This window comes from Sardina pilchardus, chromosome 5 (assembly GCF_963854185.1).
Source record: "Sardina pilchardus chromosome 5, fSarPil1.1, whole genome shotgun sequence".
NCBI lineage: Eukaryota > Metazoa > Chordata > Actinopteri > Clupeiformes > Clupeidae > Sardina > Sardina pilchardus.
In genome coordinates this window covers 34,691,193-34,716,579 of record NC_084998.1, presented here as the reverse complement: position 1 = coordinate 34,716,579, position 25,387 = coordinate 34,691,193, and the positions used below count along the sequence as shown (strand labels likewise).

Here is a 25,387-nt window from a genome sequence, read left to right as displayed (position 1 = left end):
CATCGATTTGTAAAGGCTAGAATGCGCATGGAGCCTGTGGGTTTAGTGCCCAGCATAATTTGTCCATAGTTGGGCTGAAGTGTGGCGATTAATAGGCTTATTTTTGCTCCTCCGTGTAATGTTCTATTTCATTTGTGACAACTGATTGACTGACTGATTTAATGTTATAAATAGCATAGCCTACTGGATAAGATTTCAGATTCAGATTCCACAAAAGTAGCCTAGACTATTTCAGGATATATTTCAACATTACTTGCGTTTTATTAAAATGTACTTTACATTTCCAAAGTGTTTTGGCACTTAGAGCGCATTTAGCCACAAGAGTCATAAAAAGTATCCCGTCAAAATCCTGAAATGTGTTAAGACTGTTGAATTACGACTGCATCTGCTGGGGTAAAACTCGAAACAGCGTACTTCCGGCTTCCAGGCAGTTTAACCCCAGTTTAACTAGGAACCAGCTGATCCTGTCTCATTTGTGACACAGCAATCACGTTAAACTTAGCTGCGTGTTAAACTCCAAATACTCCGTTTTAAGGAGCACGGTTTTAAATCATAGCACAGCTAGCGCAATGCTAACTGACAGAGCAATTGGCCTGTCTGGTTTTATCCTTAGGGACACGTATATATATCTTTTTTTCAGAGGTGGGGGGGGCAATATTCAGAGAAAAAAGTGGCAAATTTGCGAAATTGTACCCTTTATAAAGTGGCAAATTTGCCATTTTTTTCTTGCAAATTTGCCACTTTATAAAGTCGGAAATTTGCGGATCAAATGGGAAGCTAGGCTATAAGCCAGGCAGGGTTTTCGTGTTTAATTGGTCGAATTCATCTCGAATTCCTAGCGAATTGTATACTTCTAATGTATTTGTTGGGGGTTAATTGCTTCCTTTTATTGTGTGCTCAAACTCAGACTCAAACCCAGCTGTGTGTCTCACTCATTTGTGTAGCGCCGAGGCTGGCTAACCCCCTTGTTGGACTGTCTGTTTCCCCTGTGTCTCCTGTCGTGTGTGTGTGTGTGTGTGTGTGCGAGAGAGTTGTGTGATTGACGAGTGGACGAGCGATTGACTGATTTAGCAGTGAGTTTATTGTTTTTTGAGTGGACACCTCCTGCTGCCCCGTGTAGCCTAGCATGTACAACGTCAGGAAAATAAATGACCCGAGTTTGGAATGACATGTCAGCCTCCCCATCTCCCATCCCTACAATATTTTCCAGTAAAAATCAAAAAGAGAATACAATCAGCTGTGTCGGCGTCACGCTTTCTTACTCTATCAAGCGAGCAATCACAACGCAGGGCAGAAACCACCAGTTACACTGTTACACACAGACTTTATAATGTGGCAAATCTTCGACTTTATAAAGTGGCAAATTTGCGTCTTTACAAAGTGGCAAATTTGCGACTTTATAAAGTGGCAAATTTGTGACTTTTTTTCTCGCAAATTTGCGACTTTATAAAGTGGCAAATTTGTGACTTTTTGAAGAGAAAATAGTGACTGATTTCAAGTGAAAAAATGAACTGCTTTTTAATACCCTCAGTATCACACTTGATGCATGTTTTTCCAAAATCTAGGGCCCTTTTGAAAGTCAGGAGCCATTTAGTACAGACTTTATATTGTTTACACATGCTTATTATGGGTTGATCTTCCACCCTAGACAATTTGGGGAGGCTAGGGAACTTATTTGTCAAGATATCAATGCCCAAACATGGCATGTGTTTTTCAAGCTGTAAAAAGGAAAGAATGTCAAAGCCTGAAATAGATGTGGAGACAGACAATTTGCACAGAAGTATCTCACAGGCCTTGGTTTTAGGACCCATTGATGATATCATGTGTTCATATGTTCAATTAATCAGCTGAACATATGATATCATGATATCATATGTTCAATTAATCAGCTGAACCATCCATACTCACAGTGCACCCTGGGCTCATCTTACAACAATGAACTCTGTGAATTCAGTCTCCCTACTGAAAGTGCCATCTGTGGCCTCATCAAAAAGTGCAATTCCTCCACCTGTCAGCTGGACCCTCTTCCAACTAGCCTGGTTAAGAGTTGCCTGCCATCTATTGCTCCGATGATTACATCAATTCTAACCACCTCTCTTCTCTCTGGCACTGTACCATCTGCCTTTAAAACAGCTATTGTCAGACCAACGCTGAAAAAACCTGGATTGGATTCTAACAACTTCAACAACTACAGGCCTATATCTAACTTGCCCTTTCTCTCCAAAGTGCTTGAGAAAATAGTGGCGACTCAACTCCAGGATCACCTGAAGGACAATGATCTCTTTGAGCCATTCCAATCTGGATTTCGTCCTATGCACAGTACTGAAACGGCCATGGTTAAGATTACTAATGATCTCCTCTGTGCAGCTGATGATGGACTTATTTCCATTCTGATTCTCCTTGATCTCAGCGCAGCCTTTGATACCATCTCTCACCATGTTCTACTGGAACGTTTAGCTAATATCGGAGTGCGTGGCAGTGCTCACCAGTGGTTCACCTCCTATCTCTCTGGTAGGACACAGTGCGTACAAATGATGAGCTGCAAGTCTGAGAGTACTGCTGTGACAAGAGGGGTGCCCCAGGGATCTGTGTTGGGCCCTCTGTTGTTCATTATCTACCTTCTTCCACTTGGCACTATCCTCAGGCAACATGATGTTCAATTTCACTGCTATGCTGATGACACACAGCTTTACTTTTCAGTGAAACCTACTGCCACCCTTCCGCCAGCTGCACTTACTGCCTGCCTCCATGACATCAACGTGTGGATGACACAAAATTACCTGAAGCTGAATAGCAGTAAGACTGAGCTGCTACTGGTTGGCTCCAAATCAGCTCTTACTAAGATGGAACCTATCACCATCTGTGTAGATGGCAGCACCATCCCTTGTTCCAAACAGGTCAAGAGCCTTGGTGTCATACTGGACAATACCATCTCGTTCAATGCACACATTAACACCATATCAAGAAATGCCTTTTTCCATCTAAGGAACATTGCACGGCTCCGCCCAGCACTCACCCAGCAGAGTGCAGAAGTCCTAGTCAATGCGTATGTGACTTCCCGCCTGGACTACTGCAACTCAATCTTGTCTGGAATTCCAAATAAGCTACTTCACCGGCTCCAACTCATCCAGAACTCTGCAGCGCGGATTATAACATGCTCCAAATCCACCAGCCATATAACACCATCGCCCATGCAGCTGCACTGGCTTCCAGTTGCCTTCAGAATAAATTTCAAGGTCCTGCTCCTGGCATACAAGTCCCTAAACAACAACGCCCCTACCTACCTCACTGACCTCCTGGAAGTGTACACTCCTGCCCGCCCTCTGAGATCCTCCTCAGCAGGCCTGCTACGTGTCCCTGATGTGAACCTCTGCACTCTGGGAGAGAGGGCTTTCAGCTACATTGCCCCCAAGCTATGGAATTCATTGCCAGACTACATCAGACACTCTGACTCAATCACTGTCTTTAAAAGTAGACTGAAAACATATTTCTTCAAAAAAGCTTATGGACTGGCTAACTGACTTTAACATTTAACATTTTTCTTTTCTTTTTTATTTCTATGTGATGATTTTGCAACCCTGTAAAGTGACCTTGGGTGTCTTGAAAGGCGCTTTAAATAAAATGTATTATTATTATTATTATTATTATTATTATTATATAGACAGTTTTAACAAAATCTGAGACAGTGCAGCAACAACCTTATCTGATGTGACACGGAATGAGTCCATTAACTGACTTATTAGGGCTACATCTTTGTTAGGAAATGTAAACGTTTTAGAAACATTGTGAGAAACTTGTCCCCAGACTTTGTCCTATCAATTAGTGTGGGCTTCTCTGAATCTAGCATCAAGCACTTCAAACTTGTAACTGATACCCTCAAAGCATAGAGAAGGCTATGAAATGATCAGGTAGCTGTTTCCTGAGTTCAAATTAATGTACAGTAATTAAGAAATTAAGAACTGTTCTGAGGAAAGATGGGAGCCGACTTTCTGAGAGAGCTGCTCATAAGATTACTAGAGAGACAACAATTCCTCTTTGCAAGAGACTTTCAGACCTTGGTAAGCACAGCGGTTGATAAATTATGCTTTGAGCTTGTGTTGTAAGCAGAGGAATATGGAACATTTTACTGGTGAAAGGAAAACTTATTTCAGTTATTCCAGAAAATATCATAACCTCAAGAAGAAAAGAATTTGACTTTAACAACAGGATAATGAGCCAAAACATACCTCAACATCTACAATAGACTACCTCAAAGGAGGTACTAACTATAACGTCAATGCAGGATTGCCAAACTATTCCTTTGGGCCCTTTTCCTTTTTTCCAATGATAATGTAACACATGGAAATGGAAAAGAAATCTTACTTATGATATTAAAGAAATGTGTCATCTTTATGCATTTTGGGAATGATGTAATCTTTTACTCACTTACCTATTCATAGTAGCAACAATTATGATCAGGGGTGCCCAAACTTTTGCATGCTGCTGGTTATGTATATAAATATACAAATATTGGAAACATTTGAAATGTCACTATTGGGAACGTTTTTGTCAAAAAACCTGTAATATGAAAAATTTGATATTTGTAAGGATTGTGGTTGTTATTTTACATTTTTTACACATTAGTCATAATGAAATATGACTAAAGGCAGAGAGTCAGAATAAGTGTTAATTTCTGCTTTGGTATGTGCAAATATTTTTGCTTTGCTGGTAATTTTTTTTTAAATTACTAACACGTTGGATGTGGCCCAGGCAGTTGCAACTGTTATCACAGAAACAGTTTACACACATTCGGTGACATAGTGCCTGACCTTCTCGCCACCTCCACCGCTGCCACACTCGCCTTTGTCGTACCACCACTTGTTTTTCAATTTGTCCAACAGGCCTTGTTCATTCAGTTTTAAAACTGCCAGGTTAACGTCACTTCTTTAAATGATAAAACATATTTTGTCAGAATAAGCACACAAACAGTACAAAGGCATGTCAGTTAAATGAGAACCAGAGATATATACTCCAAATAAATCACCAAATAAACCACCTAAACAAATCTCTTACAATACATTTAAAGATTTATAATGACTTATTTTGAGGGACAGGCACACACACACACACGCACACACACACACACACACACACACACACACACACACACACACACACACACACACACACACACACACACACACACACACACGAACACACACACAAACACACAGGACTCATTCTGTCCTACTGAATCCTTATGTCGGATAAGGAATTTTTGCTGGACCATATGCTAAATGTAATATTGCATGCATTCTAATTAACAGAAACATATAACACAATGGATTAGCCTGCTAAAGCAAACTCATTCACAAAGGGGGGAATTCTCCCATGTGAGTAAGAGTGCGTAAAGTAAGGTAAAAAAAAAGCGTGCAAGTACACATATTTCACGCTAATTCTTTCCTTTGTTTAAATCTGTCATTTACATGTGACAAAATCTGGTAAATTCTTATATACACAGTACAACTCTTGCACACATTCTGCCATGGCTTAAGCACCTATCCAGCTACACACTCCAGAGGGCTGCATTAAGGTTGAGCGCCACCACAAGGTGAAACAGCATATTGCTCTATGTCGGCAGTAGGCCTAGTTCTAAATACATGTACGCAACACAGAAACTAATAAACATTACAGGATCGAATTTGATGCTAAATAAGCTGATGGCATATTTCCCAACATATCCATGAGGCTACATTGTTAAATAGTGAAAATCCAGTCATAATCAACCACTCTTGATATTGTAGCTTACCGACTGTGTCTGTATCTTCAGTTTTAACTTGACATGAAGTCATAATCCCATAGCCTACTTCATTCGAATCTGTCCGTTTCTTTCCAACTTCACCAAAGTAATTCATACATTTACACAGACGTCTGCTCTATTGCCGAGCAGCACAGTATATATTCCCGTCTCTTGATTAGTTTGTAAAGGAGGTTGGCATTGTTATGCCAGTCTCTTTACTGTTCGAAGCTGCAAGTGTCTGTCTACAGAATCGTTAGCATGAATAAATTAATATTATTAATTAAAATGATGAATCGACACACCCCAAGCACATCTTGATTCTTTACAAACAAACCTCAAAACAAAAGAGACATTTTGTTAAGTCAATTCTTTGTTAGGCTATGTGATGATGACACACCATTTTACTGTAGCCTGTTCTCTATTCAGTTCACGATGCTTACGTTTTCAAAATCAAAAACTGGTTTGTGTTCTTTATGGATTGAAATGGCATTCAGAAGGTCAATGATGAAATCAAAGTCCACCTTCCACGTTTTCATATCAACCTAAATTAAGGAGGTGGTGGATCAGTCTGGTTCTTTTTAAAATAAATCAGGCCTCTTTCCTCCTTGATTTTGAACTTGTGCGCTGTGAGTGTGATAGAAGCGGATATGGGAGAATATGTGTGCAATGCAGAGGTAACACAGAGGTGCGTAACTTCAGTGCGTAGAAAAAAGTTTATGCACGATTTACGCGTGAATGGTAGAATTCCCCCAAAGTGAATAGAGTCTGGTCACTCACGACTGGGAATCCTTTCCAACACTACGCACTGGTGACGGGGGTAGAAATAGCTTAACTTTGAAATCATAGGTCCAGCCTAACCAAACACATTGATCAGGGATTCCTGACTTTTCTTCCTACTTCGCCTAAACTTTACAAACTGACAATAAATAGCATTAGCAACAATATGTGGGCCTACCTTTGCTGTAAATAAATGTACATATTCTACCTACTGTAATTCTTTATGTTTGCAGGCATTGCTATTACCATTTACCATAGCCACTTTCGATTTCAAAACTGTACCGCCATCCCATCTCATTGCTGATTGGGCAGGTAATCTGCCAACTGATGGAGCTGTTAGTGAATGATGGCATTCCAGACTAGTAACTCCCTGAAAGAAGATCTACAGTAGGTGGAAGTGACCAGGCTAATAATGGATGCAATAGAGGGACTTCCTACTGCCAGAAATATGATATTTCTGTGGAAATGTGTTTTTACAGTATTTCAGTGGACTGCTGACTACCCAGCAAACCCTCATTCATTTGTTATTTTAAAGTTCTCAGAGGGTGTCGTAGGCCTCCCTCAACTTTAAGACGTATAAGTCAGAAATAATTTCAACACGTCTGCGAGCATATAAAAATATAATTCCATGGATCCTATGACTTACCATGTTATTGAAATAACATATATGTTATTTTAAAAATTGAATGAAAGCATCTGTTAAATACCATGTGCAAGAGACATGCACTCTGAGCCTACCATTTCCTTGACAGATCTTTTCCATTATAGGAATAAACTTTTTAGCTGAAGCACCTAACATTACCTACCATGAGTTAAAGGGAACATCACCCAATGAGCCACTAGGTAGAAAACACTAAATGCAACAAGAGGGAAATTAATAGATTTAGGCACGCCAGGGAAGGTGGAATAACATAACAACATGTCAATATATTGTTATACTACTCCACCCACCTTAACTGTGAACGCTTGGGTGTTGCCACTCCATAGCCTTTGGAGTCCAGGTTGCCTCCAACCTTCATTGTGTCACAGGGCTTCCGCTGTTCCGTGTACTCATTCATGGTAGACTCTAATAGGAAGGCATACTTCCCTTTGGACTTGCGCACTCGTGCAACTCCCTCTGCGGTTCTCTTGGTAAACACAGTAGGCTCAGCAGACTTCATATAAGTCCACATTTTCTCATATATAGCTATTTTTGATCTCTGGATGGAGAGAAAACAGAAACCAGGGTATGTATATAAAGACACAACTTTCCATCAAGATATGTTATGTATCTGTCCCTCCAAACAGGAAGAAACTCTATCCACAAAGAATTTGCTTGATCAGATTAGGACTGAAAAGACAGCTACTCATTTTCACTTACGATAGTAACAATCAGTCAGCCTCAGTCCATTTAACACACAAAAAAAACAACTCACCCTGAAGAACTCTTTTGTTGACCCTGAGTCTAATGTGCCATAAGCTATATCCGTCTGTTTAGCCAAATCCTCAGCACTCTCAATGGGTGAAACCATTCTCTCAACTGTCAGGAAAGCAGCCAGGTTGGCAGTGTATGAGGATATAATGATGAGGGTGAAGAACCACCAGACTCCACCCACAATTCGTCCAGATAGAGATCTGTTCAAAAGAGAAGAATATAGCAAGTACAGAAAGGGAGATTAGAATAAAACAGGGTGGATATGAGAGATGTGGAATGTAGAGATCCATTGAAAGGAACAGTGAAAATTGATGAATGGATATTAACTGATTTTGTAGTCCTTGTGCCTGTGAGCATAGTGCAGCTGTCACATCTCACTGATTTGGTCATGCAGTTCGCAGAAGTTTAGTTATTCAATCTGACATTTAAAGCTCGAATCGCAGGACTGGCAAGCAAAAGTTCATACCACACACTTATCCTTGTCCTTGTAGGAATAACCTAAATTGGCAAAGAAAGTGGAGGCTGTAGGCTATAGTAGGCCTACATACCTGAAAAGAGCTGACTGAGAGATATAAGGGTGACATTTACAGTACTGTACGCATCAATACATTTGTGTTATGATGAATGTTACATAGTAGATGCAAGTAGACTGCAGAAGATCAAACATCAAAGAACCACAATGGAAATAAGCTTTCGAGCTTTATTGTGTTATCCTGACTCTCTGTTTTTTCAGATTAAGTATGTGGTGTGGTATATTTATAACTGAATCATGTTTTTTTTTTTTTTTTAAGTAAGAACTGAGAATGTCAAATAAAATCATTCATTCATTCAAGATCTACAGTACTTTTAAGGGAAATGACCCAAGGGAAACACACCAATGGCAATACACCAAATTAACCAATTCCAAGATATCATGTTAAACTAGTTAGTTAAACAAAAATATAAACCTTTGAAAACAACCTACATTACGACTGTAGGTCTACTACTATTTTTGAAAGGAATCAGACAGAAAACTGTGGAAACTAGACATTGCATAGTGGTGTGTAATATGACCACCACATAGTGTTTTTACCTACTGTACTACAGAAAGAAAGTCCATCCAACCTCTACTCCTGCAACTCTTTGCAATCGCAAGTCTCGCACCTTGGTGATATGTTGATTGTTTCAAATGTAATACCACACCATACAAATACCTTGAACCATGAAACAAAACAACAAAAACACATGGAAATACAGTGTATGTTTGTTATACTGGATTAATATGGCTTGGATGTGTTACACTGACACTTAATCAGCAACAGTCAGTTAATCAGTCCAGACAAAATGTAGCGCAAAAGGAGGCCCCTATTCAAGGTGGGTCCGGGGGTGGATGTGTCCTCTGCCCCAACATAGATTTGCTTGTAATCTCATTAAATAGCTTTGTGCCTAATAAAGGCGTTTTCTTACCTATTGTGTTCCAGATCACCCACTGATACAACTGGGTTTGCTTTGTATTCACATGGCAACATTCAGAGAGGACTCAAACTCTACACATGACTAAACTACTCTCACATTTAACAGACAGTTGCTTGATAATGTTCCATACAATACAGTTCTCGAACTTGATTGGAAGTGAGCCAAGAACACCTCCTCTAGGCGCTCTCAGTCTGTTTTGTTCTGAAACAGAGTGCAATTGCTATGGTCACATACATACACATGAACTGGATTATGAGGGGAAACTCAGATGCAGGTTACGATTCATCTGCTCCAAACAAGCCAGGTGTGAAAGCACCCTTAACCCTCTGGAGTCTACCCCCCCCCCCCCCCCCTAGGATTTCAGTCCTCTCACCTGCAGCAGGCCCATTCAACTTAATTTGCATTTGAAAGAGCCACTCACTAAGTGACCCATTTAGTCTGACTTTTTTTCCAATTTGTAGTAAAACTACATAACATTTTTGAATTTGACTCTAGAATATAACCATATGTGCCACTTTTGCAGAGATGTTTTTAGTTAGATGAAAAACCTAAAAACCTCAAGGTATAGCTGACTGCCTCAAAGTGCCTGAAAAGGCCCTGGACCTCTAAGTGTTAAGAACTGAGCTACTCTCAGTGATACAACTAGACTCTAGAGGATGTTAAAGAAACTTGTATGACAAGGCTGGAAATACTGTACCTGTGATTGGCATGCCAGTTATAGTGGGTACTCACAGAACCTACAAATCGAAAATGTGGATGCCTTTAATTTCACTGTCCTGAATTACTACTCTACAGTATTCTTACATTTGCTAATATATCAACTGGATGAATCAACTAAAGCCAATTTCATGACATTCAGTATGTTCTTTCATATTGTCATTCAAAGTAAATGTACCAGGACTCTGAGTAAAGTTGTCATAAATGTCATTGACACATTCTGCTGCTTGTAAAATATAGCAATATCCCCAGAAGCACTAGCAGCCTCCCACCTCCAGCCTACATGCCCTAACTGGGGATATTTAGTCAAAGTACCACAATGTCACAAAATGTTGTCAGACAAAATAATGACCAAAGGGTTAAGACATTATCACCATTGGTCCACTAAATTGGAGACTGGAACTTAACTAATGTTAGCATAGGCATCCAATACAAGGCTTTATGGTCTTGGCCCAAACTAGCTTTACTTACATGTTGGTAGATCTCAGAAAGAAAGATTAGGTGAAGAACAAACTAAGAGGATAATGTCCTATGCAGAAAAAATACATTACTGTCCATATTTTACAAATATTGGCATTCTTCTTTTATAAGTTCTATTCAACAGCTAAAGTCACTATGTAATCTCACTCTAAATATACAATGTAAAAAAAAAACCTTTTATGGAAATGTTAACAGACAGCATATTTCCTACAATGATTCTATTCTCAATCAAAATCATACTGTTGGCCCATTATAACTTCCCTGGGGTAAGGTAAAGGGGGGCCAGACACTATGATTTCAATTGTGATCTAGTACCTGCAGTCTTTGGCCAAGTGTGGCTGTTTTTACACACCTCTGCTCTCCATTCTCCTGTCATGCGAGTGATTTCTTATCGAGAGGAAGCTGAAAAATAGAGGATCTTGTTTCCTCTTTATGATCAAACTTTGTCATGACTATAGTAACATGCAAATACACACAAACACACACACACACACACACACACACGCACACACGTATATATATACACACACTGTATATTTATATGGAGAGAGAGAGAGAGAGAGAGAGAGAGAGAGAGAGAAAGAGAAAGAGAAAGAGAGAGAGAGGGCAAAGCCAGATTGAACTTGCACGAGACATAACAAAAATGTGCTTTTTCTTCCATTTGATGAGCATAATGATGATTACATGAATGTTTTTCTAGGGCTTTTACGGCAATGTTAACACCAGTAATGCATCAATTTTTATGATCTCTTGATCAAGGTGTCTGTTAGAGTAAATTCAAAAGCAATACAGTCCAACTTTACGAACAACTGCAGTGATGCAGGACAGCATGTCAGGAGAAATGAAGGGATGCATGACTGGCATGGCAGGACAGATACACTCCAATAGTTTTTTTTTTTTCAAAAGGAAGAAGCAGAAAGAAAAGCATACCCAAGACTGCTACAGAACTTTTCAAGATTATGAGTTCTATAGCCTATTCGTTTATCAATCAAACTAAGTATATCAATTATGTGATATTTCCCAGAATGACACAAAAGTTCAATAAAGTTGAAAAGTGCCATCGAGAAGTATTTCTTGCAAAACTGAGAAGCAGATCTAGGCCTGGAATTTCAGGGGCAAGGCCACTTATCCTGCGGTTGGGCATATTTGGCAAGGGGACCAGGCCAAAGTGAACTATATAGCCTACATAAAAATGATCCAAGTAGTATTTAGCCTATTCACAGCAGTAGACCTGCATCACTGAAGGAAACATTACAAAAACATGAAACATGATATATTACATAGAACTGTAAATCATCTGATTTTAATATTTACATACAGTACTATTTAAGCTATATTTAACAATTATTTTCCATTTAGCCTGTTATGAAATCATGTATTGAACAATTTTAGCACAACTCAGCATACAGTACACTGTAGTGTAGCGTCTCATTGCGTGCACTCAATCTTCCTGATGTGCGGCACCACTTTGCTAGCACTAGCTTAGCCCACTTCATTCATTAGTATCCTAACAGAGATGATGTTAGAAATGACCAAACGCCTTCACGTTATCCCTTTTTAAATACAGTTACAGAAGTAGTTACACAACCAGGCCCTGGGAGGTCGAGAAAACGGAGTAAATGGTTTGAGTGAATTATTTTCTTGTTGCTGGGTGCTTTGTGATGTTTGCAGCACTAGGGAGATATACCTTTAAGATCACAGGGGAGTTATGGGATAGAAAACAGAGCAGGCAGGAAAGCGGGAAGCTAGATTTTCAGGGTGATTGTATGCATGTTATGCATGCACATAATAAATATGCCGGAGTTACACAACTATTTGAGAAATGTTGTTGTCATCTGTGTGAGAGGACAGGATTATTACATGTGTCCTAACCGGACACGATGCAAGCGAACATTAGCATAAAATCCTTCTAATCGGAGTGTCCTGACTGCAGGCATGCAATGCAATTGAGATAACTTTTGTCAGACGCCCAGTTTCTCTTTCTGAGTTGGGACAAGATTCAGATCGCCAACAGGTAAACTGATTTAAGAACAGACGTGGTGAAAATTCAGACAGATGAGGGAATAAACTCAGAAGATTGTATGAATGCTGTACCTTTGTCACATATCTTGTAAAGGAGCCCCAGCCTACCATTGAGTAGTTACTTTAGTCACAGTTGTTTTGACCCACAATGTGTTAGGTTATGGTAGATGGCAGTGTTGGGAAGGTTACTTTAGAAATGTAATGTGTTACAGTTACAAGTTACTCTGTTTAAAATGTAATAGTAGTGTAACTATTTGAATTACTTTTTCTGAGTAACGTAATGAATTACTTTTGATTACTTTTTGATTACTTTTCCGATTTTTGAATCATACAGTATAGTCCCCAAATCCGTGCGAAGATTTCGGCCTTGGTCTACAGGCTGCCGAGCAGTTCTGTACAAGCGCACAAGGCAGCAAGGGCATTCAATACATGAATTAGCATCACATTTTTTGTGAGGATAATATAATGATAATCATAACACGTTTACAGGCAGGCATGTAGGCCTACACTGATGGCGCTGTAGACGTGATAGAGCCTATCAGAAGGTCCCGTATCAAACTATGGATGTGGAGGGAAACAGTTCTTTTTACATACAATATTATTTGCAAAGTTTTGCTGACAATATTGAGATGTAATTCAAATTGTAATTTTGAAAAATTTCTAAAGTACCTGTAATTGAATTACATTTTTTCTACAGTAACTGTAATATATTACTGTTACATTTATTTTGTAATTAAATTACGTAACTCAATTACATGTAATGCGTTACTCCCCAACACTGGTAGATGGTTTGTTTCCCTATCATCCAATTAAAAAGGCCACAATCATTTTCTGTCGCTCGGATCGGATGGCAGTGACCTTTTTTGACGGTGAAATATGGATAGGGCGCTGTAGCCTAGCGCTACTCCGCAGGCATTCACTCAAATTAAACTTGCGGTAATGATGAAACCAATGTGGTACACACATCTATCATCCATCAGCCGTAGCCTGCAACAATGTTTTTGTACAGTTCTCCCTAAGTATTTTGCACTTACAGTAGCTGCTAGCCTACGTTGAGACTGTTGAACAGCAAGCCAGGTAGACAGGTGAAATTGACGAGTGACAGCTAAACAGAAAGATACTTAGTCTCTCGTACAGCAAGTCATAGCCAATAAGCTATCTTAAACAATATACCGTAAAGGCTAACACTAACAATGTGCTAGTACATGCCCATTCACTCGTTAAACTTACAGGCTAGGCCTACATTAACATCTGAATAGCATTAAGGTTAAGCACGCTATTTCAGTGTGGCAGATAACATGAACTTAAAGACTAATACATTGACACAGTTTATTGACTTTACAGCTACATAAAGAATACATAAAGAATTGAGTTTAGTCCAGTGTTGCCAGATTGGGCGGGTGCCCGCCCAATTGGGCTTCTTTAATATCGTTCGGCGGGGGGAAATAAGCTGTCGGCGGGTAAATAACATTTTGAGTTCAATGGTTCTCTATGAGAAAAACGTCATCGGGCGTTTTTTTGCTGAAGGCGGCGGGGCGATTGGGCGGATTTCAGTCAAACCAATCTGGCAACACTGGTTTAGTCATGTGACGAGCCAGAGCAGAACGATAGGCGCGTTCAAGTTGACCTCTTGCAGCAGCGAGATTTGCCGGCGGCAGCAGGGGCAGGGATACAAACGCTGCTATGAAGTTGTACACTCTCTACTTCCCGTGGTCTAGACTTGACCATGTGACGAATCACGAGTCACGGACCCGCACGGACTCTTGTGGATATGAGGAGGCATCTAAACACCTGCACATACGTCAGGGATGTAAAAGCCAATTAGGGCAAAGACCTGACGTCATGAAGGCAGGGTCTAGGCTCCGCTGCTCTCCGCAGTACCTCTAAAGTTGCTGCTCTGCTGCGGAGCAGCTGCCTTGCTCCCGCGATAAGTTGAGGCCATGTGATACCGACTGCCGAGTCGAAAACACACCCATCTAGACCATCGTGGACAGATTTTTAACCACGTGCATCTTGTGCTGCGCAGTTTTTGTGCTGCGCAGCCATCTTGAACTCGCCTTGTAGCTGGGACGTGAACTAGTCACGAATCAGTCACGTGACTAAATTCAAGATGGCGGCGAACTGTAAACCAGAGCCCCTTTAGGGAGAGCCGGTCCACTTCCTATTAACTCCATTGTACCGGATTGTTCCTGCAATCTGTTGAAATTCCGCTAGGGGCGCTGCCGAGCAAGTGATAAATGAATTGTGGTCTATGGAGCTATGCGGCTAACACTCGTTTTTTTCACAGTTGACAACTTCATTTCTTAATGTACATTGTCGTAGTAGCTACCTGAGTATAGGTTTTCCACTGGAAATGAAATAAAAAGTCACTCATGTCCTTTCTGCTTTTCAAAGGATGGGCCGCTTTCCGTGTAACATGCTAGCATTTAGCTCATGGATGCTGATTGGTCAGCGAGAAATCGCGACCGATTACGACGACGTTGTGAAGCTGAACCTTCTTTTAGGTCTATGGCTGTAAAGTGGTTCGCATTTGTGTCACGTGACATGAAAACTTTGAAAGGGTTTTTAGGAATAACAACACATATTGAAAATTGCATTGGTCAGCTAATTGTCAAGTCAAGTTATCCTGCATCGCATGCATTAATGCAATTTCAGGAGAAAAAGTGGTAATGGGGGGTTCAGCTCCATTGCTACCCATTCATTCATCACTTGCTCGCGATCGCCCTCTAGTTGCAGTACCATGCGGAAGTATTTAGCAAGTGGTCCTTCTCCCCTTATTAGACATTCTCTGTGTAAACTTTCGGAAGTGACTGCCTGAATAAACCGTCATGTAAGTAAACCACCACTGCTTTTTCAAAGTTCTCGATGTCTCGTTTTAAATGTCCTCAGAAGTCTACCAATAAAGTGTGGAGCTACTTTGAGCCTCATAAATGTTGTAAAACAGTGATTTATTTGCATGGCTTAGCCGATGCCCGAGGCACTCCCATTTAAAACCTGTTGGTGGCATCGGCTAACTAGCGGCAGATTTCTGAATGCAGGGGGCAGGTCGAGATCAGCTCTGAGACAAACGCTCACACTCGGTATCATGTTTCAACACACTTTAAGTCAATATCACACCAGAATTCTCCTTCAAGTAAACACAGAAAAAGTACTACGCTTACAGCCAATGCTGGCATGGGAAAAATAAAGGCAAACTCATGGCTCGGGGACCCGATGCTTCTTCTAGCTAGGCTACTACTTACAGAAGTGTAAACACATTTTACCTACCATATGGTATAATGTCAAAATAAAGGTTCACTGAAAATGCCTAAATGAATATATTTTATTATGGATCAAGATTAACATATGAAACTAAAGTCTTGCTATCTTCTCACTCATTTTGTTGACGTCCGCTTACCCTCCTCACCTACTGTAGCCCACAGTCTCCGCTGGATACATATCAGTTGTTTCTGAAGGAAACCGATAAAGCCCTACTGAATTTGCTGAATATCTGGCGGCGCAACCCTAAACACAACAGGTTTTTGTCATGTAACTGCCGTCACAACACGTTAACTACTTGATCAACAACAATGTTTTAACTACGTTTACAGTAACCGTTTGCAGTAGTAAATCAGTGTAAGCCACTCGCGTTCTGCCACCCGGAAGTATTTTTTGGCCCATTCAGGCCATTGTTGACCAACATTCTGAAATCACGTATAAGATGCAATGTGTAGTTTTGAAATTTGACCAGAAAAAAATGGCATATTATCAAAAACTCCCCTGCCTTTAACTCTGGAGTCTAAATCCCCCCCTGGGGATTTGAAAAACTGTTCCAAACACACATCTCAATCTCTGCTAGTTTTTGTCCTAGAAACATATAAGTGACACCATTAGAAACCTTTAATCAACTAGTTTTCAAATATATTTAAAAGAGAATGTATCAATGGCACATTGTAAAAACAATAAAAGAATATAGCCGCAAGCGGCGATGGCGGGCCCGAGCACCTGCGGTGTGGACCCATGACATTTGCGGAATCTAACAAAGCAACACGTACTTGTTGGTGGGCATGTGCATGAGCAACACACATGCCCACCAAATTTGGTTAATTTTCATCAATGTATGTGTCAACCACAACAGACAACAAGCTAGGTGGCGCTATAGAGTCCCTAAGCCACACCCAAGGCCAGAGCTCTGTCTATGACTAGTGGCAGCAATAACACACAAGCGTACCTAATTGTTGTGAATGTATGTGTCAACAATAATAGACAATGTGCTAGGTGGCGCTATAGAGTCTCTAAGCCACACCCTAGGCCAGAGCTCTATCCCTGACTAGCTGTAGCAATAACACACATGCCCACCAAATGTGGTTCATTTTTGTGAATGTGTTAACCATAATAGACAATGTGCTAGGTGGCGCTATAGAGTCCCTACCCAGATAGCAAACTTCATTGATTTAAAGTTGAAAATTGGTCAGATTGGTTGATGTTTGGTTGAAGTTAAAAAGTCAACATCAATTCAATGTTTAAGTGTAATCATAATTTCAACGTTGAAAAACTGGCATTTCATCAACATTGTTTCAATGTCAATGTTCCGAAGGTATGGGCCGAAGATTCTAGAATAGAGCTTTGGTACGCGCTTTAATCAACCATCCAATCAGCAAGCAGCAGATTTTATTTGAATTTTCTCCCGGAGGAGCTGGATCCTCTCGCTGCACTGCACACGTTAGAGAAGAAGAAATAGAGGTATCAGCACAACATTTGTAAAGGTAAGTTCGACATTTCTCATTTTTTATCGGTCACTATTGAGAAACTAAACTAGAAAAAGTTGTTAAATGGGTTATTGCAAGATGTAGTTCGACCGTGTTGGTGAAAGAACTGAATTTGTTGTTCGTTAGTGCTAACATCATTATGCTAGTGAGTTAGCAGCTAGATTAGCTATTATGTTAATATTCGTTTTTAGACTTGAATTTGGATTCACGGTTAAATTGTTATCGATACGTGGATGGTTAGTCTAGTGTTGGTTGGTTGGTTACCATTAGCAGGTAGCAGCTACATCCATTTTGAAGATTGGAGCACCAGAACTAACTGCTAACCGTTAGCTTATTAGCTTGCAGAGCTCCAGCCCTTGCCGTGACCCAGCTTTAGCTGCTAGCTGCTACCGAAGGAAGCTCTCGACACCTGGGACCGTTGATCCGCTGAGCTCGGTAGCGAGAGAGCTATGAATATTACCGACACACGTAAAAGAATGATCTGCATATGCGTTGGCGACTCTGGTCGTAGGTGTGACCCACTGTTTCACTGACTAATCAGAAAACTATCATCAAATATTGCCTTTCAAACAATTTCAAACCATTTACTCGTCAGCCAGCGCTTTTGCTGCCCAAACTTCTAAAACTTAGGCAATCATTTTTCACTGCTAGCAATGCAATCCTAGTGGGTCGTGGTGGGCTCGTCAGTCAGCTCTTCCCATATGGAAAATATAGAAAAAACTTATATGCCAGCAATGTGTTTTATATACAAAACTTGTATGATTTACTCTTGAAAGTGGCCCCTTTCTCGTTTTCCTCATACAACGTCATACAGTCCTTACAGCTTACAATGTTTTATATGTTTCAGGTTACACAGATTTAGCAAGGATCTTATAATGGTTTCACTGGCATATAAAAACCTGATAGATTAAGAGTAAATCATAAACGTTTTGTATATAAAACACATTGCTGGCATATAAGTTTTTCTATGTCTTTTCCGTATGGGTTTTGCTGCTCAAACCTAACAATTCTCATTTTGGTAGATTGTGGTCGTCTTAAATATCCATATAATGTCATGTCTCATGACAGGTCTCATTAACAGTGGTCTTCTGTCACCACTGTATCCCCAAATTATTGTTTCTATCTTTTTGTTGCATAGCTTTAGCTCACTTCATCATCCTAGGTATGCCACAGCTATCCCCCCCCCTCCTCTCCATCTCTCCATCTCTCCATTTGAAACTCCAAATATATGCCTAAAGTGTCCCCTCTTCTTTCTCCTTATGCAGATGTCCTGGCTCTCAACAAAGGCACCAGGCAGGATTGTTTTTTCTCTTGCATTCCCATAAGCCTGACTTCCTGATGTCCACTACACTCTGTTCTCAATCTTCTCCAGTCTTTTGCAAACTGTGGTAAGTATCCCCAAATTCTTGTTTCTATCTTTTTGTTATATAACTTCTACATATCACCTCACCTCATCATCCTAGGTCTGCCACAGTGATATCTTTCTCCCTCTCTCTATTTGAAACTCCACATGTATGCCAAAAGTGTTCCCTCTTCTTTTTCCTTATGCAGATGTTCAGATGTCCTATAAGCCTGACTTCCTGATGTCCACTACACTCCGTTCTCAACCTTCTCCGGTATTCTGCAAACTGTGGTAAGTATCCCTTCATTTGTTGCACAACTTCATCAAACTTTATTCTTTCTAGCTCATTCCTTTTTTTTTTTTTTTGAAAGACATCTCTGCCCGAGTACTTTTCCTTTTTATTTTACTTTGTTACTGCTCTTACTCCTCCCATCCGTTTGTCCATGGAAGTAATTATTTGACTTAGAAACTCTCTAAATCTCATTACTTGACACGTGTGTTTTCTGTGCTCTCTCCTTTTAATAATCAGAATGCCTCCTTGTGTTGGATTCATGATGTTCACCATACTGCACGGCCTACTTTTTTCTTCGCAAGCTATGGAAAGAAACTCTGTTCAGCTCATGAAACGGACTGTTCACATTTTTTGACATTTGTGGAGGAAGCAGGGTATCCTGGTAATTTTATTTTGCAGCTACTATGCTCTCGTCATAGATACCTTGCATCCTACCCAGTGAGTACATTATACGATTTTGATTTCCAGTATCTGATGGACATTTTGTCTCCCATGTTGAAATATGATTATTTTATCATATTTTCTCATTACAACCTACAATTTGTATATATAGGCCCAACAAAGAGAGAAATCTGAACTGACAAAGCTGCTCTATATGCATCACAGGTCGATATTGTTGACCTTCACAAATGACTTCAGTCAGTCAGTTTCAGTTGTACATTTAGATAATTCCAAACATTGATGTCAACAAACTGCTGTTCTTGTACCTAATAATAACTTTGAGTTAGTCATGGCAAAATATGTGCAAAATATGTGATGGTTGACTTCAGAGTAAACACTCATTTTTGACAAAACCCTTCACATTGAACTTGTAGTAGAGTTGTTTGCATTAATTGAACAGGCCATCTTTGTTTTTTGTATGTGAAGGTCATTAACAAGGAATAAAATGATTGTTTTCATATTAAACACCTTTGTTATTCATTTTGCTTAGTAAGACTTGAGACAAATGTTAAGCCAACTTGAATTCATGGTTATTATGGCAATGGTATGTTTGGTGAACTGTGCTTTTTTAAATTCATTTTTACTGTTCAAAGTGCAGTTTGTTGCACTGTATTTATTACGGACATGTTATGCCAGCCGATACAACCAGATTGTATTTATCCGTATTCATAGAGTGCATGAGTGAGTGTCACGTTGTCCCGGTAACGCGATTTTCTGTTAACAAACGACCTGCATGTGGCATTTTCTATCGCCTCACCGTGTTGTTTATTTCAAAATTAAAATAAATGAATTTGAAACGGTAAAAATCACTACCATGTCGAGGCGCTTATGTATGCTTCTGGTGTACTAAAAGGAGACGTTCACGCTAGCATTAGCTAACTTAATGTAATCATAGATTAGCCCAGCTTGCCGTTACATTATACACTTTCCCCCCCATGCTAGCGTGAACATTAGCCTACACCAGAAGCATACATACACGCCTCGACAAAGTAGTGACTTTTACCGCTTAAAATTCATTTTTCATTTTGAAATAAACAACACGGTGAGGAAATAGAAAATGCCACTTGCAGGTCGTTTGTTTATAACAGGAAATCGCGTTACTGGGACAACGTGACACTTTAACTTTCGCAGTGAGGTTCTGGAACCAGCTGCCGGTAAAGCATGTTTATGACACGTTTTCAATGTTGAATCAACCAAATTTCAATATTAGTACCATTGAATGAGCACTGAATCAGTGTTGAATCAACGTTTGATTATCATTGAAATTTCAATGTAATTTCAACGGCAATCACATCTGGTTGAATCAACGTTGAATCCACGTTTTAGATGATTGAAATGGTGATGTGGTTTCAACGGCAATCTCATCGAGCGCTTTCAATGTCGAAACAACTTCGGAGTTCAATGCAGATTCAACGAATCCTTTCAACGTTGATTCAATGCCATTTTGCTATCTGGGTAAGCCACACCCTAGGCCAAAGCTCTATCCCTGACTAGCAGTAGCAATAACACACATGCCCACCAAATGTGGTTCATTTTCGTGAATGTATCAACCACAACAGACAATGCGCTAGGTGGCACTTTAGAGTCCCTAAGCCACACCCTAGGCCAGAGCTCTGTCTCTGACTAGAGATAGCAATAACACACATGCATGCCCACCAAATTTGGTTCATTTTGGTGAATGTGTGTGTCAACCAGAACAGACAATGCGCTAGGTGGCGCTATAAAGTCCGTAAGCCACACCCTAGGCCAGAGCTCTGTCTCTGACTAGCAATAGGTGCGTTTGACTTCTCGAAAATCTGCGCAGATCTGACTTGATGTGATGCATGCTGGGTTAAACACAGTGCATACTGGGACAGACGAAATGCAAACTGGTTAGAAATCATGTCCGACTTCATGCAGTCGCAGTGGGAGTTACCACCGTGACATCATGTCACATGTCCTTACAAGATCTCTGGAAACTGCGTCTACCTTAAGCCAGCGCAGTTGCCTTTTCAGCAACTGCACAGGCTGAAACCCACCCCAATGATGTCAGTTCAAAGTTGTGATAGGGCCGTTTGGAAGGAATCTCCCCATGACAGGTGTTTCGTTCTGCCTCCTTACCAAAGACTCTAGAGCGGACCAAGATGGATGAATCTCTCGGAAAATGATATTAAAGTGTTGTTAAAGTGTTGCCCAGCTTCAGCAGCGACATTTCCGGAAAGGTACTGACTCGATTCAATTCATTCTGGACTCTCTATCCGACCACATAAAGACGTGGGGATACTTGCTTTAGGGACCGTCTACTCACTACCACATAAGTGTAATGTTGTTTGGAACAGTAGAAGAGGTATAAAAATAGCGTTTTGTAGCGGCAATCTTATCTTAAGGGGGCCTTAGGTCAGATTTTAAGGAAAATCTTAACTTAAAGGGATAGTTCGGGTTTTAAGACACAAAGTTATATGGGTTCCCTGTCAGCAACGTTGTGCATCAGCAATGACTTACCCCCCGACAGCGTCCTGTGAGCCGAGATCCAGCCGGTTTTTGATGCTGAAGAAAGTAGTCCGGCAAGTTTCTGGGGTCACGAAAGTAAAGTGTTTTTCTTCTCAAAACCATACGTGTTCAAAAGAGTGATATATTTGCACCACAAAAACGTTGTCCAGGAAAAATTCAAACCTCGTTATCTTGGCACTATTTTTCTCGATTCCTATCACTGCGCGCTACTGACAGCTGGACAACGTTTTTGTGGTGCAAATATATCACTCTTTTCAACGCATATGGTTTTGAGAAGAAAAACGATCAAAAACGATCAAAACCCGGCTGGATCTCGGCTCACAGGACGCTGTCGGGGGGTAAGTCAGTGCTGATGCACAACGTTGCTGACAGGGAACCCATATAACTTCGTGTCTTAAAACCCGAACTATCCCTTTAAGGTGCTTTGTGCAACCGGCCCCAGCTTCTCACTAAGTCAGGCCAGTTTTAAACTGTAATGGGCCGTCCACACCAAGAACGATAACGATAACGATAACTAAAACCATAACGATAAAAGCGTCCACACTGGCCAACGATAAGAAAAGTCTCTCCTCATGTTAATTAATGTGATGGCTAGAATATTATGGGTTCTGAACTTCTGATTGGCTGTTAGCTTTTTATCGTTCTCAAAATCGCTCTGAAAGTGATCAACAACGATATCGTTCTTCATGTCGTTATAGCTTATGTGTGAACGTTGTCATTCATATTAACGAGAGCGATATTTCTTTATAGTTATCGTTATCGTTCTTGGTGTGAACGGCCCTTAACTCTGTTACTTTTAATACTTTCCTGTGTAATAAATCTAAAACAGCTAAATATGAAACGCACATAAAAAGTAAAAAGATTATGCGTAAAAAGATTGTGTAAAAAGATTGTACGTAAAAAGATAATGTGTTGTACAAGTGTTGTACCATAACCATAACCATAAAGTAACCATTTATATCACCATTGATATACTTATTAATACTTAATATGACTTACAGTAATACTAACACACTCTATTTCTCTTCCCTTTCCCCTATACCTCACCTGTGAGGTAAACCATTACCAGCCATCAACCATCTCTGTGCCTGTCCCTCATCACACCTGAAGTCACATCCCTCTGACTGCCCTACCATCGCCATTGCCTTCGCCATCCCTATGACTGCCCTAACATCGCCTGCTGTGATTCCCTGCCCGAATCTTTGGCCCTCGGATCCCAGCGACCCATCACCTTCCGAAATAACTAATGGATTACTAATGGACAATTTATTCCCTACACTGGACTATTTGAACTTTCATTGTCATTGTAACTTTCAAACTACAAATGACTGTACTTTAACTGACCCAAGGCAGATGGGTTGGGCCCTTGAGTCGTGGGTCTGTCTGAGGTTTCTTCCTATATGTATCTCCAATTCTAGGGAGTTTTTCCTTGCCCCTGTTACTCATGGGCTCTCTTTGAATGTCTAACACTCTGTAAAGCGCCTTGAGACATGTGTAATGTATTGGCGCTCTATAAGCAACATTAAATTGACGTTCATGGTTCGTGTGTGGAGATATGTTTTTACACTTGTAGCCATTTTGTTGTTAGGCGTTTTGACCCTAATTGCATGTCATGTTGCAACTGTCTCAATTGAAGAACATGACTTCAAGTTCATGTCTTTATTCCCAAACTGGAGGTTGGGATTTCTGATGTGTCATGAACGCAGCATAAGCAACATTTTGTTCCATTGGTGAAGCCTTAAAATGCTTGCCATATTTCTACAGCTGGTCTCCATGTAAAATAAATACATAAATTGGGTTGATTTCTTCTGGGAAAGATGACTAATGTAAGCACTTGTCCGACTTGCACAAAATCAATGGCTTTATAAAGAAAGTAAAGGTGTTATTTCTGTGCTTCACATATTTTATTTATTTATTTGTTTGTTTTACTGTTGATCCAACAGTAAATTTGCTGTCAAACAAGGGGCCCGAGTCTAAATTCATTTATCATTTCATTCAGATTTTGGAGGGTTTGAAAATGGGCTATATATACTTTTAATCCCTTAAAGTCTGAAAAGGCATGATAATAATCACTACAAACATGCACAACAAATGACAGTGACATGCATTATGACTGGACTTCAAGATAAAATATACATTGGAAAAATAAATAATGTATACACCAACCAAGAAATTTTGCTTGTTAAAAAATGGCATACAAAAATGTGTATGCATGTAATGAATAATGTGAACAATGGCTTTTTGCTATTTTTACTACTATCACCACTGACACCACTGCATTACAACTTTAAATTGTTGACAACTTAAGGGCTTAAATCGTGTCATGTGTCAAAGTTACATTCTGCAAAATACTCTACCTTGGAGAGATATCACAGCCTTGCTGCATGAATGCTCCCAGGGAGAACCAGAGACTGTTGAAGATCCCAAATTCATTGGGGGGCTGGTCACTTGGCAGACCGTCAGAGCCTTCCTCTGGCTCCTCTGTGTGCCATTCATACGGGCTGAAGCGGCTGACGAGGAAAAGCACCACACTAACGCCGATGTAGGCAAACACGATGCACATCCAGATCTCATAGGCCAGAGGGTCCAGGAAGGAGAACACACCCGGCTTGGACTTCTGGGGCTTCTTGATCATGATGGAGATACCTAAGCTCATGAAAGGCTTAGAGAAGTCTATTACTTCTTCCCGAACCAAAGTAATTGTCAAAGGAGCTACAGCAATTTCTGCTCTCTGAGAAATACAAAAAATAAAAAGAGAGATTTCAGCATATATTGTTCACATTAATGTTATAATTTACAAAGCTGAAATTGTGACATATTAACACAGCCCTGTCAGAAACTTTTGAGGTAATCTAAAATCAATGATTATGATATGACAGTAAAAGGGATGTAATAAAAAAAAATGTTTAAATGCCCATAAACACACTCCTAAACCTTGTGGAAATCCTTCCCAGAAGAGTTGAAGCTGCTATAGCTGCAAAGGGTGGACCAACATCATATTAAGCCCTATGGATTAAGAATAGGATGTGACTGAAGTTCATATGTGGGTCAAGGCAGGTGACCCAATACTCAAGCAATGAGTAGAAGCACAGTTTAAATATGAAAATATGAATATGAAGAGAACACGTTCCTTGAAAATGAGCGTACAAAAATGTGCGTTACACTACCCATCCCTGACTATATATAAACATACTTATAAAAAAACTCAGATATGGTAAAACAAAACATTAATTATTACAAATATTTTAATACTTTGAACTCTGAATTTCGTAAACATGGGTGATAAAGAATTTAAAAAAATGTATCTAGTTTCCCTACTAAGAACTGGGATTTCATTCAGAGTACACACAAAACATACTTCAGATTTTAAAAAAATTCCTTACAAGATTAATCCATAAAGCTTATATAATAATAAACTTGAGTACACAAG

General features: G+C 40.0%; 1 protein-coding gene and 1 long non-coding RNA gene across 2 annotated transcripts in view; one reads left to right on the top strand and one right to left on the bottom strand.

The window, feature by feature from the left end:
- LOC134080763 (glutamate receptor 4-like) overlaps positions 1-25,387 on the bottom strand; it is a 183,140-nt gene that overhangs the window by 16,706 nt on the left and 141,047 nt on the right. The window contains exons 11-14 of the mRNA XM_062537366.1: positions 24,315-24,688; positions 7,972-8,170; positions 7,508-7,755; positions 4,809-4,923 (exon numbers count right to left, since the gene is read on the bottom strand). Coding sequence (XP_062393350.1) covers positions 4,809-4,923; positions 7,508-7,755; positions 7,972-8,170; positions 24,315-24,688 — 936 coding nt within the window. The remainder of the gene's footprint in view (positions 1-4,808; positions 4,924-7,507; positions 7,756-7,971; positions 8,171-24,314; positions 24,689-25,387) is intronic.
- On the top strand, positions 17,058-19,496 carry LOC134079678 (uncharacterized). The gene is made up of 4 exons (XR_009939108.1): positions 17,058-17,389; positions 18,658-18,780; positions 18,944-19,025; positions 19,264-19,496. It is a non-coding gene; the product is annotated as an uncharacterized LOC134079678 (long non-coding RNA).